This window comes from Nomia melanderi, chromosome 7 (genome assembly GCF_051020985.1).
Source record: "Nomia melanderi isolate GNS246 chromosome 7, iyNomMela1, whole genome shotgun sequence".
In the NCBI taxonomy this organism is placed as follows: domain Eukaryota; kingdom Metazoa; phylum Arthropoda; class Insecta; order Hymenoptera; family Halictidae; genus Nomia; species Nomia melanderi.
In genome coordinates, this window is record NC_135005.1 from 4,753,860 (window position 1) to 4,771,913 (window position 18,054).

Here is an 18,054-nt window from a genome sequence, read left to right on the forward strand (position 1 = left end):
TCGGACGTTGCAAATAGTTGAGAATGATTACAATTGTCGGAATGTAGAGTGTTATTTAATATTCGCGACAAATATGCTTACAAGTTATTTATTTGCGTAGATGAGTGTTCGGAGGCAGAACGGGTAATGTGTCGTAATGTAAAGTAACGTAATGTAAAAAGGTGCTTCCTCGCGCCTTTCCGCTTTATTTATACTAGCCTTCGGAAAGGCGTTACCCCTTAGAAACTTCGAGGGTGGAGCTAGTTTCCTTCTCCAACGTCGCCTCGATTTTTGGTAGGGGAAAAATTATGCATTTCTAATTTGCAATGTTTTTTCCGAGCCGCGCTGACCGTGCGGCCGAAGAAGCCTTAACGGGACATGGCTGGCAGCGTTTATGGTAGGGTAGCCTATTCAGCTACGCACGTGTAAAAAGTGTAAAATATTTTCGCCGACTTACAGACTTTAGGGTAGGCCTAATTGCCTATACCTAAACGTCTGTAAGCGGTCAATGCTATTTTCTACCAACGCTGCGAGCCACGTACCGCTACATCACCCCCTTGCCAGTGATAACGCTATACAATATGTGTAAAATATATATACAGTATTAACATGTATTCTTACAAACTATTATGCCTTATACCTATCGGTAAACCTAATGACTCGCCCATAACGAGTTTTAATCGGCGCAGACTGTTTTAAAATACCTTTCGTTTTTTTATTTGTATTTGTTTGATTGGCTGCGCTTGATGGTAGACTCGGAAGTGTAGTTTCGGTTTCTGATTCGGAATGTTCTATGTCTATATGCGCCGGTTTGAGTCGATCGATTGATACTGTTCTTTCCTGTGATCCTATTATAATAGTAAAATGTTTATCACTTCGCCTAATAACTTTGTATGGTCCGTCATACAACGGTTGTAATGATCGTTTTGTTGCATCCTGTCTTAAAAATACATGTGAAGTTGTTTTCAGGTCTTTGTGTACAAAGGTTGGATGTGTACCATGTCGTGACGCTTTACATGGCTGTATATTTTTCATGCTCTGCTTGAAACGCGAAACAAAATCGGATGTTACTGGATTATCTTGGTTGTTTTTAAAAAATTCTCCGGGCAATTTAAGATTGCATCCGTAAACTAATTCGGCTGGGGTTGCATGTAAATCTTCTTTGTAGGTAGATCTTATGCCTAATAAAACTAACGGCAGTACTTCGGACCACCTGTCTGTTTCGTGACAACGGATTCCTGCTTTCAATTGTCGGTGTAATCTTTCTACCATACCGTTTGCTGCGGGATGAAAAGCGGTGGTTCTAATGTGCCGGGAACCCAAACATTGTGTTAATTCTTTGAAAAGTTGAGATTCAAACTGTCTACCCTGATCCGTAGTAATAACCGCTGGAACACCGAAGCGTGATATCCAGCCTTTTAACAGGGTATTTGCTATTGTTTCTGCAGTTATGTCTTCGATCGGCCAGGCTTCTGGCCAGCGGGTGAAACGGTCGACACAGGTAAGGCAATACCTGTGTCCTTGTGAAATGGGTAATGGTCCTACTATGTCAATATGGATATGATGGAATCGGGCAGCCGGTACTGGAAAATTTCCTAACGGAGATGTGGTGTGTCTTGTAATTTTGTTTTTTTGGCACGGTATGCATTCTTTAGACCATTTATTGCAATCTTTGTTGGCAGAAGGCCAAATAAAGCGATCGGTGATGAGTTTACGCGTTGCTTTAATTCCCGGGTGAGACAATCCGTGTAGAGTATTGAAGACTCGTTTACGCAGATTTTTTGGTATGTACGGGCGGATAGTAGAGGTGGAGATATCGCAAAAGATTTCTACATCGCCTTCACTGGTTGGAAAACGCATTTTCTTTAATTTAAGGGCTGTCTCAGACAGTAAGAGGCTTTGAAGCTCTTCATCTGCCTGTTGAGACAGAGCCATTTCTGTATGGTTGACCACTTTGCTAATTTGGTCAACTCGTGATAGTGTATCAGCGACTATATTATCTTTCCCGCTTACGTGCTGTATGTCAGTTGAAAATTGTCCAATGAAATCAAGATAACGGAATTGTCTAGGCGAAGCTTTTTCCGGGCGTTGTTTAAAAGCAAAGATTAATGGTTTATGGTCAGTGAAAATAGTAAAAACGTGACCCTCTAATTGGTATCTGAATCTTTTAACCGCGGAGTAAACTGCTAAAAGTTCTCTATCGTATGCGCTATACTTGCGTTGTGCAGATGACAGAGTTTTTGTAAAAAATGCCAACGGTTGCCAGGTATCATCTACCCATTGCTGAAGCGCCGCTCCCATTGCATAATCTGATGCATCGACACTGATGCAGAGTTTCGCACCAGGTAGTGGATGCGTTAGGAGGGTAGCTTCCGCCAGGGCTTCTTTTACCTGCTTGAAAGCTATTGTTGCTTCGGTTGACCATATAATTTCGGGATTACCGCGAGGAGGTGCACCTTTGAGTAAATCTGTTAACGGAACCAGTAATCTAGCTGCATTTGGAATAAAACGGCGATAAAAATTGATCATTCCCAAAAACCTTCTCAATTCCTTTACGTTTTTGGGCTGTGGAAACTTTACGATTGAATCTACTTTTTCAGAGTTGGGACTTGTTCCTTTTGCGTTAATAGTATAGCCTAAAAATTCTATGGTATCTTGACCAAATATACATTTTGCAGGATTAATAACAATACCGTAATCTTGAAGTCGTGCAAAAAGTTGACGGATGTGAGAAAAATGTTCTTCTTCGCTAGAGGAAGCTATAAAAATATCATCTAAATACGCGTAACAGAAATCTAAACCATGTAAAACCTCGTTTATAAATCTTTGGAATGTCTGAGCGGCGTTCATTAAACCAAACGGCATTTTCGTATATTCGAACAGACCAAAGGGTGTGGTAATTGCTGTCTTCTCTATATCTGACGGTTCGATCGGGATTTGGTGATAAGCTTTGACAAGGTCTACCTTTGAAAAAATGCGTTTTCCAAACAGTGAGTGGGAAAAATCTTCTATGTGGGGTAATGGATACCGATCGGGAACTGTACGTGCGTTTAAAGCTCTATAATCACCACACGGTCTCCAGCCTTGATCCTTTTTAGGGACTAGGTGGAGAGGTGAGGCCCACGGGCTCTTCGACGGTCGGATTATGCCTTCTGACAACAAATACTCGAATTCCTGTTTGACTATCTTTAACTTATCGGGGGTTAATCTGCGCGGTTTTGCGAAAGCTGTGGGACCCGGTGTTACTTTAATGTGATGGGTGATTCTATGTTTCGCGACTACACCTGCGCGTGTTGGAATAGTGATATCTTTATATTCGGCAAGGATTTTATGGTACGGAGAGTCGCCGGCAATTGTTTTGATACAATTTAAATCCGCGACACCCAATTGTCCTTGGATCGATAAATTTGTCGTGTTGTCGATCAATCGCTTATTTCTAATATCTACCAGCAAGCCGTAATATTTTAATAAATCTGCGCCAATTATGGGTTTTGAAATATCCGCGATAATAAAAGTCCATTTTATAACGCGCCGCAATCCAAAATTTAGATTTAAAACAATATCGCCATACGTCGAGATGGTCGAATCGTTCGCGGCATATAAAACAAATGTCGACTTTGGGGGTTGCCCCCTTACTAAATTACGCGGGTATACACTTATGTCGGCGCCGGTATCAATAAGGTACTGTACCTTACTTTGCTTGTCGGTTAAAAATAAGCGGCTCGTAGAGGGATCGACAGGCTCTGCCGCATCTAGCGTCGATCGGCTTCGTTTCCCTGTTGTTGTTGGACGTATGTGCAGGGCGTCGTACATCTCGTCGACTTGTCTCCGAACCTCCGGTGATACCAGCACACACCTGGTTGCGACGGGCTAGGGCTGCGGCTGCGGCTGCGGCTGCGGTGATGCCATCTTCTTCGTCCGCGAAAAGTGGATGACCTTTTATGATGTTGCGTCGTGGAATTGTTTTTTGTCAGCTCCGCGACTTGCTGCGTTAGCCTCGCCATTTGTTCACAGAGCATCTCGAACCGTGTGTCCGTGGCAATAGTGGCACATCTACCGATAGGAGTAAATTCATTTACTTTATCGGCCAATTCCGCCATCTTGTCGAGCGATGCGTCCATTTGTGTTACGAGGATAGTTCGCATAGATGCAATTTCCTCGTGCTCCAGGAGTTGTTGAATTTGCTGCTCCTGCGATCTCGACAGCCTCCGAATTGATTCTTCCTTAATTTTCTATGCACTTATCACTTGTGTCTGTACTATTACTGTCACTAAATGTTTTTTTCACAAAATCACGTCGGGGTCACCAGTTGTCGGAATGTAGAGTGTTATTTAATATTCGCGACAAATATGCTTACAAGTTATTTATTTGCGTAGATGAGTGTTCGGAGGCAGAACGGGTAATGTGTCGTAATGTAAAGTAACGTAATGTAAAAAGGTGCTTCCTCGCGCCTTTCCGCTTTATTTATACTAGCCTTCGGAAAGGCGTTACCCCTTAGAAACTTCGAGGGTGGAGCTAGTTTCCTTCTCCAACGTCGCCTCGATTTTTGGTAGGGGAAAAATTATGCATTTCTAATTTGCAATGTTTTTTCCGAGCCGCGCTGACCGTGCGGCCGAAGAAGCCTTAACGGGACATGGCTGGCAGCGTTTATGGTAGGGTAGCCTATTCAGCTACGCACGTGTAAAAAGTGTAAAATATTTTCGCCGACTTACAGACTTTAGGGTAGGCCTAATTGCCTATACCTAAACGTCTGTAAGCGGTCAATGCTATTTTCTACCAACGCTGCGAGCCACGTACCGCTACAACAATAAAAAAATCGATAAACTGTATTGTCAAAAGAATTGGTTTTACATTTTTATTTCAAAATAACTGAAATAATAAAAGAATTTGCATATGACATCAATTAAGAAATTTATATTTTCATTTGCACTGTAACATGAAAGTGCAGAAACTTAAGGAGAATGTGATCTTATTGTTATAATTGTAATAAGAGTTTACATATCGATTAGTTTAAATATTTAGTAGTTGTAGTGTTAAGAATACCTTCTCCGGAACAAAATAGGTATTTCGTACGGTTCCAATCTTCGATTCAATTACCTGCAGATGGATCGATATCTGAAGGAGATGAAGATGAAACGTGACGGAATTGGTGAGTTCGATTACTATCTCTTCTTCATATTTGCATTAGGTTTTTGCAACTCTTTTACTTATAATAAGTTTATAACCTTTAAATATCCTACATGAACTTTTCATTTTCAAGTACAGTTAAAACCTACAGGGGTATACAGTTAGTATATTATTTTATGAACAATTGTAATTTTTATTTATTCTTATAGTTGTTTTATTTTTCAAATAATTTTATTACACGAAATTTGTATTGTAGACTCCTTAATAAAAACTTCGTTTTTAAAGCTTCTTCTTGAAATTTTTTCGGAGATCCGAGTGCATAACCTTTTCCATAAATTATGTAGTGCAATTTTATTTAACTCATTCAACCTTAATTAATTAATGAAAGTATGCATTACCTTTTTGCTGTACACAGCTACGAGTAAATTTAATTCGTTCCATGCAGTCATTGTGAGAATTGTTTCGATAAAATGAAATGAAAATTTTACAAAATTTGATAAATCTTCAATATTTATTATTAAAAAAAAAACAAAGAAAAAAACTCTGTCAATCACTTTTTTACTATAGTGTCAGGATCTACAGTATTTTACAAAACAAATTGAACGCAATTTCCTTTAGGGGGTGAAATTTTTGTACAAACATCCGAAACTACCCTGTGCTTCCAAAATTCACGCTCGAAATTCACGTTCAAAAATACTGATTAACACAAAAAACTGTAAATGATCAAATAAACCGATCATGTACAGTAGAAGAGGGGTGGTTCATCCAAAAGAGGGTGAAAAATCGAATGCTTTTGCGGTTCGTCCACGAAAAAATGAGAGGAAGATGAAAAACGGTATACCTGTCCCCGTTACGAGTGTTCCATTGAGTGTCTATAGGAGCTATTCATTTGACAAAATGATTAACTCTACAAAATAAAAGGTAGAAAAATTTAATGAAATTGCTTAGGGGAGACTTTCTTTTTATAAAAATTACAAACAAATCTATATCTAATCAATTAATCTGTTATTTACAAAAGTAGGTAGCATCGATTCAATAATATTGCCAATTAAGTTGGCTCACGTAAGTACGCAATAATTGGATTTACGCCCTACACGTTCAAAGATACTGAAAATGATTGTAATTTCAATGCGCATATTTATCTTTGAATTTGTGTAAAAGAAATGTGTGTATATAGTTATGTATAGGATAGGCGTGATGAATCGGATCATTTTCTGTTCGACAGTGTAGAAGTAAAACCACTGGAATATTAGTAATAACAAATGAGAAAAAATTTTAAAATCTTTGTTTCGCAAATACGAAACGAAAAATAATAAATATAATTTATGATGTAACAAATATGGATCGGATTCTTATTTCGATCCGATTCGCCTTGGTCTACGCTATGACACGGTGAATCGAAGAGAAATGACCTACATTTCTTGAAACAACTATTACATTATAAATATCATTAATACCTAACAAAAAAATATATTTATGAAAGTAAATACATACAACAAGGATAATTAAACAGACTTGTGTGCAAGGTCTGAACCTTGAAACAATTGAAAATATAAATATTTGACAATCTAAATGAAATCGGATCAATTAGGAAATTACCCTAAATATATATTGCAAAGCATTTCTTCAAAAATTGAAGAGTACTTATTAAGAGTACTTAAATTAAGAGTACCAGCGCAACAGAAACTGGATAAGATCATACAGGTGATCATATGAACCGTCTGGTTATCCGAACAATTCAATTTTCCGAATTTCCTTGATCCCAAGTGGTTCAAATAATGGACAAGTTCATACAGATAATTATATGAACCGTTTAGTTATCCGAACATCTTTGATCCCAATTGATTTGGATAATCGACGCTCTACTGTAATCAGTTTGACCCGTGAATGGCTCGTATTTTCGTCCCGTGAAGCCGTATCGGTCCCCCAGGCAAAAAAACAAACCCCGCTCGTCCTGTTTGCCGATGTTCAGCAACACTATACACTCTTCACCGATCTACGACAGGGTTTAAAAGAGCTCCTCTCTCTTTCTATCTCTTTTATGGATTGGCTTCCACGCGCACTTGTGCCAAGCCGCGGCGGCACGAGCAAATACGTGGGTGCACACGTGTACACGGTCGATACAGGTAGAGGGTGAGCCTCGTACTCTTACCCAGGACCCGGAGAGAAGGAGAGAACGTACGGCAGAGCAAATATTGATGGAAGTCGAAAAAATTTTAAAAGCCGTATACACACCGGGAACCGGGGCCTCCGGTGAGCCGTGTTTCGGGTAGCTTTCCCGCGGATCGAGATTTTCAAGTATTCGACAAATATCGATGTTTCCCGTTCATCTTATACCGGGTGATTCTGGATTGACCAAGTCTTAGGCAGGAATTGAAAGGTTCCAAAAATAACTGTTTGAAACTGTTATATGTCGGTTCTGATTGAAACAGTTAGGGAGAACCGAAATAAAGTCATAAGTGTTATGGGATATATTGCTTCTGAGTTACATCGGTTTTGATTTTGGTTTTTCATATTTATCTATATTGGTTCTATAACTGTTATCTTTCGATTCTGAAAGAAATGCGAAACCGAAAAATAACAGTTATAATACCGATATATAATCGATATAATATCGGTTTTGAAGAACTGGAACCGAAATCGGAACCGGTATATCTTATAATCGATGTACCGAATAAAGTTTCGATTTTATTACGGTTCTTTATAACTGTTTCAAGAACCCAAGCCGATACCATAACTGTTTTCAACCCCTGATAGATATAAAGTAAAAATTGTACAAGCACAAGGTAAAAAGATATTGTAAAATGTATTTTTGGATTTACAAAATGCAATAATGTAATCTTTGTAAATATTACAATAAAACATGATTTTATCAATATTTTAAATATAAATAGTACAAAAGAAACATTCGAGAATATCGCAATGGAAATTTAAAAAAGTAGATGTTAACAACCTGCCTGATAGTAACTTACCAACAACAGAGTAATTATATTTATGTTATAAAAGAATATTAAATCTTTTATAAGTATTAATTAAATTCTAATTTCGAAGTTTCCATTGCGAGAGGTAGTCTATGCTGCGTAGGAGATAGTTCATGATAACTCATAAATTATTAGTTTGTTTATCAATCTAAATTTCAGTATAAATTCACCTACAGTGACCTAACAAATAAAGTAAATGTAATATAATGAAATAGTGGTATCGTGCAAGAATGAAATTCTTTGAACAAGTCTGCTACTACAACCAATCTAAGTGTAACGCAATAAACATAAGAACTAAGAACAAAAAAAGGTTAATCACAATATATTCACTTTATTTACGTAATCAAATTCAAACAATTCTCCAAATAAAAATCTAAAAACGAAAGTAGGGAAAAAAGTAATACCTATTAATTCTAATCCATTCTAAGTACATAATTATATTCAAACAAACCACCAAATAAAAATCTACAAACTAAAAAAGAGAAAAAAGCGCTAATAATCGTAATCCCCCTAATTACACAATCACGTCCAAATAAACTTACAGACCAAAACAAGGAAAAAGTAATATTAATCGAAATCCACTCTAATTGCATAATCACGTTCAAACAAGCTCCCAAGCAACAATCCCCAATTACTCACAAGTATCAGCGGCGCGAAGGAAAAGAAAACAGTCCCGACCTACAGTCCCCCGTTCCTGACCCTTTCGTCCCCGAAGCGTTCCGCCGATCCATTCTCCTCCGTTCCAACGGGATCAGTTTCCAAGTCTCCGGGAAACGCGAGCCCTTTCCACGAGACCCGGTGACGAGGCTTAAAATTCCATTTCGTCGAGGAGATCCAAAGAGAAAGAGAACGAGCGAGCGAGAGAGCGAGATAGGAAAGGGGCGAAAGGAAAAAAGAAAGATCGAGCTTGGCTCGGTATAACAGGGGGGTTGTTGCACTCTGACTGCGGATTAAACCTCGCCCCCGACCCCCGTTGGTAGCCGATCGGGGCGATGAAGAACGGAGGGGAGCTATTATGCTCTATTATGAATGGTAACCAGTAGCCAAAGGAGGAAACTCCGCGGGGTGTCGATATATTGCCACCCCTGGAGCCAGCCAGCCACCGCTCGTAAATAATAAACGGGCCGTGGCATTATAATGCACACCGGCGCGGCGTGCACCGGCGGCGGGGGGCAGCCGGGGTACAAATTGCCGGGAGTATATAACGCCGGGCGCGTGTTCAGGCATCGACCTATCCGATATACGCCTTGTAGAGGCCAATCGATTATCGGTATTTCATCGATACCGTGTACCAGAGGCAGCCCCGCCGCCGCCGATGCACGCCACGCCACGCCACGCCACGCCACGCCGCGCCACGCCACGCTGCGCCCGTAATTATTCGAGTATCGTGTGTGCCGGGAAAAGTGATTTCATTTGGCTAAGTCGTGCTACCACCACCCTCGCCCAACCTCTACTTTGGAAAATCATTTTTGTAGTATGCTTTTTTTTTCTTTTCACCTTTTTTCCCCTCTTTCCCTTCCCTCTTGCTTGGTTGTTCGTTCTTTCTTTCTGTTTTGCGTGGGAGGGAAAGGAACTCGGGTGATTGGGTAATTGGAGGAGGAAGGTGACTCAACGATCTTGGCACCTGCACAGGATCATTGGTTTTTTCACATTTAAACTACCGAGCAATTAGAGTGACTTGTTTCCAGTTTCTTATAAAAATTAGAACAATACGTTTCTTGAGATTCGGAGTTTTACTAGTATTGTATTTGAACAAATGTATAACTTTAATTGAAAATGTTTCGTAAAAACGTCTTCACAAATTAAATACTTGCAAAATAAAAATTTTGAAATCGGTCAATTTAATCAGTTCGGTAGTTTTGGTCTTGGATTTGGAAAAGAAAATATTTTGATGCTTATTTTGTGCCTAGGGTTATTCCGAGAGTTGACGATTGATAATAGAAAAGTAATATTTAATTCATGTTTAAAGGGAATAATTAGGTTTGTCAAACTCAGTTGGAAACTTTCAACACGAATCTGACATGATATTGTAAGTCAAGGGGTTAAAAATAATTTCTTTTGTTGAGCTTACTCCTTTGAAAATTGTTTCTTGAGTTTCGATTCTTTATCTTTTTAATTTTATTGACGTTTAGGTGAATTAAGAATGAAGGGTTTCTTTTTATTTTTACGATATTTAGAAAATGTTCCAAAGAAACAGATAAATGTAATGTTTATGAAAAAATTAGTGTATGTTGTTACTACAGAGTATACAACTTTTTATTTCATACAATTTAGAGAAATTTACATCTGTTGAAAGGAATATTATGGAGAAGGTAATGTAACGAAACTTTATTTTGTTGAGTCGAATTGTAGTCAAAATCGCATCCCTTTAAAAAGAGTAATGTATTTATTAGTAAATTCTGTACTTTATGTTATCGCAATTTCATTGAATTTTAAATGGAGTAAATCGATGTACATTGCTCGTTGAACACTAGGCCACGAGGTTCAATTAATTTCCACCGCAATTTTTTCGTTAGATCGACCGTAGGAGAACGTGATATCGCGTTCTGTCGTTGAATACGTTTCGAGATGAAAGGAGAAATTAGTAGAAAAAATTACTGGGAATATCGGATCGGAGAAAGAGAATTCCGGGCCCTCCCGAGCTCCACTTTCCACCTTATTGTTAGATTCTACAAGTATCACGAGACTTGCGATTTTTCTTTAAAAATTCCCAACCGATAAAGAAATACCTTGTAAATTTTACTTCCTAGTTGAAACGAATTTCAACGTGCATAGTAAGTAAAAAGGGCGAACTGAAAGAAACAAAATTTCTTTCCAAGCGTAAGCTGAAAATTAACAAACAAATTAACAAAATTATACAGATTATAAAAATAATAAAACTTTTAATAACAAAATAATAAAACAATAAAACACTGTACTATAAACTCACCACCACAAACACGTTAACTTGAACGCAATTCAAAACCCCATTATTCATGTAATTAAATCACCGAACTCGAATTCCGGAAATCATTTAGAATCTACAGATGTCAAATTGATTTCAGAATACATGTAATAAAAGAATTGAAAATAAAACTCCATGTCAAATGAAATAGTGGTTGGGGGAGGGAAAAAGGGGGCTGGTTCACAAAGACCGATGATTTCGTGATAATTCAGGCCCGGGATCGGTAATTGAGCGGCAGAATCGATTAGCCGTGTCGCCGAGAATCCATTCGCGGGAAATCGACCGCTCGCAGGATTCTCGACGGGCCAGATCGAGCACGAGACTGATCCGATTTCAAAGATTTTCTGGACCCTCGATCCCGTCCCTCGTTATTTTCCTGCACCTGCGAACAGTATCCGACATTTGATACCTTTTCTCTCTCGAAAATGTTCCATTCAGCTGGAAGCTGTCCTCGTTCCTCCGGTTTTCGCGACCCCTCGTCTGTCACCACGAATTATTCTCAGGATTCGGACATTGTGCGGGAGATCGCAACCATATCTGGAAAATCGTCCTTCGCGGCATCTGTTTACGCGGCAATGGCGACCGCGACCAATGGGAAAGGGATCGGACAAGTGTCTTTTCACGTGGTTAGGCAGCATCCTTGGGAAAATTTAGCACTAAAACTACCGAGCAATTGGAGTGACTTATTTCTAAGTTGCATTTTACTGTTGTATCTGTACAAATTCACAAATTTATTTTACAATTTTACGCAAAAGCCTTGTCACAATTGAAATATTTGCAAATTAAAAATTCTAAAATGGCTCACATTGACCCCTTTGGTAGTTTTAGTGTTAGAATCGGTCATTTGACCGATCGCGGTACGTTTAGTGTTAACTCGATCCTTGTCGTTTGTGACTGGATGTTTGTGGGAATAACGATTTCATAGATGAACTCCGAGAAATCGGTGTTGAAAGGTAGAATTATGAGGTAGTAAAATTGATATTGTTGAGAAACCAATTAGATATTTCCAATATTTACATTAAAAAGAAGCTTAACAGTTTTTGGTTAAATGATAAACTCAAAAAATATTGTTTCATTGTTATTACGAATGGCATTCACAAATTACCATCACGCAACGATGGAAATTGTATTGTTCAGTAAATATTAATAAATGTATTAAAAATGTATTATTTTCTTTTAATTCAAAAATGGATAGAACCTTCCAGCAGGCCATTACGTGCTATTGTTATTGAAAAATTGTTTAATTAATGGTTGATTCTTAAAGGACTATTGAAAGACCGCTGATAGTTTAAATAAAGTAGTATAATTAGTTTTTTCTTAATTTTTTATTTCACTGCTTTTGGTTAGTTTTCATGAGTTACAAGTGCACGAATACTTACAATCTGTCGATAACTGTAATGACATAGAGAAGTTCGAATACCTACGGTGATTTCAATGTATGGGGTGGAGGATGCTGGTCCCTTCAGGTCAAAGAATAGAAATTATTTCCCTCGTATCCATCTACTGAATTTAATAGTTGTAATTTGAAGTTTCGATAATTTTATTTCACTACAATATCTGTTGTAAAAATATTCAAGAAGATCAAATGAAAATAATAGAAGTAGTATATTGTGCTTGACTACTAATGGAGATGATACGAGTTCAAAGATGACTCATCAGATTTTAATATTAAGTTTTGATATTATTATGTCGATATTAAATAATGAAATATTAAAAATTTTTAGATTTTTAATACCATTATATATTAAAATTAAATACACATATAAAAATATATATTTACTTAAAAATTTCAAGATTTCTAATGTTATTGAAGACATAGAGACATGGAGTATCAATATCTTATTTATTGTTCTTATATTCCGTCTATACATTTCTTCGGATAACATATGGTAACTACAAAGAACGACGCGTCCTAAAACATCTCGGTGCCGTTATACTTACAGGCAAACACTTATGTGTAATCATTCGCGTAAACCAAAGCTTCTCGCGACCGGATGCCACGTGATCATCCGCAACGACGTTCTCGATTAATACAATGGTATTAGATTAGCTAAAGCGATTCACGCGTATTTACAGATCCGCTCATTTTATCTCTTTATTCTGATGTACAGGGTGTCCCACAATGCATGGGATTTGCTTCGAGGACGGGTTCGAGCATTAAAAAACAATTTAAAAGAACTTAATATAAGTTATTCGCCTTATTAATCGCTGGCGACTTTGTCGTAAATGATTAATGGTAATTAGTCATCGGATATGTTTATTTAAATATACTAAAATAAGAGTGGAAGTTGTTCTCGAGAAAGGTCACATGTATTTTGTCACACCCTGCCTTCTGTTTCCTACACACATACTTAATTACCGCTCGGATTATCTACACATGTATAAAGGTATATCGTTACAACGAGGTCGCCATTTTGGTTCCTTCGAAACGACATTGTCTGGTGCCTGTACAGAACGCTTTCGAAAACATGGACGTTAGTTTGGAATTTAATAGAGAAGTTATAGTTTATCAATTGTAACTTTTTAAATTATGGCTTTTTAAATTATAGATCGTCAGATTGTACCTTTTCAAATTATAGTTTGCCAAATTATAATTGTTCCAAATAGGAATTTCTCAAATTATATTTCCTCAAAGTGTAAATTATCAGATCATAGTTTTCCAAATTAGAGATTTTCTAATCATAGATATCCAAATTATAGGCTTCCAAGTTATAATTCTTCGAATTATAGATACTCAAATTAGAAATTTCTTAAATTAATGTTTCTCAAATTATAAGTTTCCGAATTAGGAATTTTTCAAATTATAATTTTTCGGAAACAGTAGAAAGAATTCTACAAAATGCTTTAAAACGATTTCGATTCTCTTAATAACAAATTCGTAGAACTTAAGGAAACCTATATTAAATAAATATTATTCTTGTAAAACATACATAAACGTATAACACATAAACTGCATTCTCTATTATGCTCCAAAATGGCGTCCATCGTTGGTAACACTCTGTACACACACATCTCGGCCGTCTCTATCGAAACATCGAGTTTAGTACGAAGTATATTTTCAAGTAAGTTACTGGCCACCAATTGGGTAAGTCTCACCAACGTCGAATATCAAATCGCTCGACGTTTACGCGATATTTTCCGACGATTTCGACGGACCAGAAGGTATCTATGGAGATCAATTCCTCTTCTCTCTTTTCATGCGATCTCGGCGTGCACAATGATCGTAAATAACTCGAGAAGAATTGTTTCATTTTCGTCTTACAGTACGCTCTTTCTTCAGGGAAAGAACTATAGTATTTACCTTCATGAATTAGTTTCACCATTAGCCACCATTTTCTTCTTTATTACTCTACCTTCCGCGTCCTACTCTTCGCAGGCTTAAATTCATATACACGAGTTACAGAGTAGGAATTTACTCGAAAGATTCTTCTTCGAGACTCAAGACCAGTTTCTCTTACACTTCGTTCAGGCTGGTTACTACGTGACCATCGTAAACAAGTTAGTATACTTAGTGGTAACGATGTAATAATGTCATCGTTTAACAAGTCCATATGAAGAAGTTTCATAATTGCATGAAATGAGAATCGAAAATGTAAACAATACTTTTCGTTATTGCCTCCAGTAAAACTAAAGTCTACGCTACACTTTTTCTCATTTTTTAATTTATTTCATGGGTACCAAAGTTAAAAATTTTATTTAATTCTTAAAATTTTGGTCAACGTGAAATATTTGCTACTCGATTAAAATTGGTAAAGTAATAAATATATTCCTGAATATCGCTTAGCAACTGATCAAATCAACGTCTCAGAGTTTCCTTTTCTTTTATTTCACCCGTACAACACAGTTTCTGAAGAACTGTTTTAATTTAGAAAATAAGGATTGTCAAGAAAATTCAGTGTTGAGTTAGTGAGAGAAATTCATTTAGAATAATATTCTTTGTTGTTTGCTGAATAATAAACCTTCCTTTATGGACTCGTTATGTTTAACTATTTCGTTACCCTCAAGTGTACTTTTCAATAATTCCTCACATTCTATTATAAAATCACCGATCCTCAGGATTCACTTGGCACACTCGTCAGTTCAGAACCGCCCCAATAAGGAGCATCGATGAGAGTCCAATGTCCACGATCCAGAATGTTTACATAATTTCATATATTCATCGCTACCAAAACATTCAGCAATCGGACCACGGATTTTATGCGTTTACAGGTAAAAGTTAAATAGTTGAATGAAAATATTTCTAAATTCCATTTAGAGTCTGGTAGCATTCATTTGAGGAATAGATAATTTTACACATGTTTTAGTTTTTGTTAGGCAAGAAATATTTCTGTCCAATTGTAAGATTAATATTAAGTCGAACATGATGTTTAACATGATATTAAGTCGAAAATACTATTTTTCATTGTAAAACTTTAATCGAACTGGATCAGCAAAATAGAACACTGGTGTCTGATTAAAATTTTTGTAAATATGAGCGTTAAGGTCTGTGTTTGCAAAAGCATCCGTGGTCAACTCGTCACCCTGCATACTGTATAATTTAAATAACCAGAACCACTTTAATGGCTATATAAAGTAGTGGCAATAAGTATCAGGTTATTCCTGATGCTTATAATTAGAAAAAATATTGTTATTTTGAGAATAACTTTCAATATATAATATTAATACTTACGTTTATTTTTAATTATCAACGTATTTATCATTATTGTCTGTGATCAATGCCCGTCATTCAGCTAATTTTTTGGAATTCCTCACTGAACAAATTTTTAAGTTTCAAGTTCAAGAACTTATTTAATACTGATTTAAATCCGCCAAGAAATAGTGATACAGAAAATAATTATTAATACATCAACAATTGGAAATAAATGTAAATGTTAATATTACACCTTGAATGCTAGCATCAAAAACAACAATGCTCATAAAATAATGTACTGTTTCAGATGAATGTTACATATAAACTGCGGAATTTCACACATTTGTAGATGAATACATAAAGCTAATAAATATTCTATCTAAAAAATATCAGGAAACTCCAAGAATACAAAACAGACTTTCTCTCAATTTCAATTTTCTCAGTTTCTCATAAACCTCCGCAGTCTAGAAACATACAACTTAAATCAAAGATCACACGATATACCGTTCACTTTCATCTCATCTCGCAAATTCCTCAAGAATTTACACCGTCATCATTACATCATTCCAATCATTCAACAGTCATCAAAATTCACATCCCCTAAAATTAATCATAATCAAACTGGTTCCAGTTATTCAACTCACCGGGCGCATTCCACAAACTCCGAATTATCCGTCAATCCCAAAACGCACCTCCAAAAGTCTCATCAATCCTTGCTTCAACTTTAACATTCCTTTAACAAGTCTCCAAAGTTCTCGGGTCCAGTGTCCAGTTAGTACCTCGTGAACCCTAGGACGAAGACACTGGAAGATCCTCAATTCAAGGATCCGGTGTGATCCCAAGGTTAGTGTTAGATCAGCAAAAGGGTGCAAGATCTTCCGAGGCAACGCCATTTCCGAGCGTAGTCCCTCCCCCAGTCGCGCCGGGGCTATTGCAGGTAGGACCAGGTGGCGGGCAGCGCGTCGTCAGGTCACTCGGAGTAGCTGGTCTTGTCGCTGGCGTCATCGGGACTGGTCTCCCGATAGGCGTCACCGGTTCCATTCGCGTGCAGGCTCTGATTGGGCGGCTTGATCACCGTGGGTAGGTAACCGGTGCCGGCGTACGGTGCCGCGAGGAATCTGTGTCTGGTCGAGGGGATCGGTGTGGTGCAGTATGCAGCACGAGTCGCGTACGCGGCTGATACCGAGGCGGATGCAGCCGCAGCTGACGCGAGTGCGCCGGCCAGAGGCGAGAACGCAGACTTTGGCTGGAGACTGTCCTCGCAGACTAACACTTCCATGGCGGAGACTACATCCCCTGCGACAGAGACAGGTCTTTTGCTTTTCCATGCAGAGATTACTGGTTTTTGATGGGGTATGAGGGATTTTGTATCAGTCAACTTGGGAAATTTGTTGAGTATGGAGATGATCAGATGGTTGGATAGAGGAATATGGGTCTAAGGTCTGGTACACACTATCGGTCAAGTTTTGATCAGCTTTTGATTAAATCGCGGTTTGAACAAATACTCTTCAGCTGTTTATAATACAGGTGTTCATACTATGAATTCTGATACGATCTCGGTTTGACGTTGCTCTATCTGCGTATATCAAAAACAAAAGACAAGGAACGAGTTTTGAGCGTACCCACAGCGGATCGATTGCGTGTATCGAGTCTAATTAGTGTTTCGTAATTTTCTTTATCCTTTAGAGTTTAATGGTTTTATTCTTTTTCACGTGTATTTTTGAGTTTGGCCGAAACTGTTGTATCTATAAATTGATGGATAGTACGAAGTGGTACAAAAATGTCAAAAGTGAAGGCAAACGCAAATAGCTAATTTGTTATCTTCGTACTATACTTCGATTACAAGTTGCGGAATTTATGGATACGTTTGATTCGTCGTCAAAGGTTAGGCCAACTGGAGTATGTAAAATTATTTTAAGTATGTAATATTATAATCTCTAGGCTGTCTTATTTCTCCGCCCGAATGAAATGGAATATGAAAATACTACAATTATACTGTTCAACAGAACTCGATGTTTGTTCCAGAAAAAAAACATGTGCGAGCGAAATGTTCATAACTCGCACATTCCAATTTTATTTCAATGAAAACTTAGATCGTTCAACCAAATTCCATTTGTCGACCCCATCCGAATCACGTTCAGGAACACGATATGAATTAAACGTATGCATCCATCAATGTTAACATTAGAAAGCACCCTATCATATCACATAAATATTACTGAATGCATACAAAATGTTGAAAATACATCTAGACACTATATAATCTCTCATCGATTTATGACACGCTCAAACCGATTATCTGAAAAATCTTTCCAATAACCGACCTCTATAGTGTAGTATCTAGAGTTTAGCGTAGTTTTAGGGTATTTTTAAGAACTGTGACTGCGAGGTTT

The 18,054-nt window shown here is 37.5% G+C and overlaps 1 protein-coding gene and 1 long non-coding RNA gene across 6 annotated transcripts in view; one reads left to right on the top strand and one right to left on the bottom strand.

Moving 5' to 3' along the window:
* LOC143174703 (uncharacterized) overlaps positions 1 to 18,054 on the top strand; it is a 94,800-nt gene that overhangs the window by 40,704 nt on the left and 36,042 nt on the right. The window contains exons 2-3 of one of the 5 annotated variants that reach the window (XR_012998921.1): positions 15,088 to 15,240; positions 15,969 to 15,991. The exons of the other annotated variants lie outside the window; for them this stretch is intronic. This is a non-coding gene — a long non-coding RNA (uncharacterized LOC143174703). Of the gene's footprint in view, positions 1 to 15,087; positions 15,241 to 15,968; positions 15,992 to 18,054 lie in introns of those variants that run through there. 5 annotated transcript variants of the gene reach the window in all.
* dmrt99B (doublesex-Mab related 99B) overlaps positions 16,632 to 18,054 on the bottom strand; it is a 35,230-nt gene continuing 33,807 nt past the window's right edge. The window contains exon 6 of the mRNA XM_031970586.1: positions 16,632 to 16,957. Within this exon, the coding sequence (XP_031826446.1) occupies positions 16,632 to 16,957 (326 nt within the window). The remainder of the gene's footprint in view (positions 16,958 to 18,054) is intronic.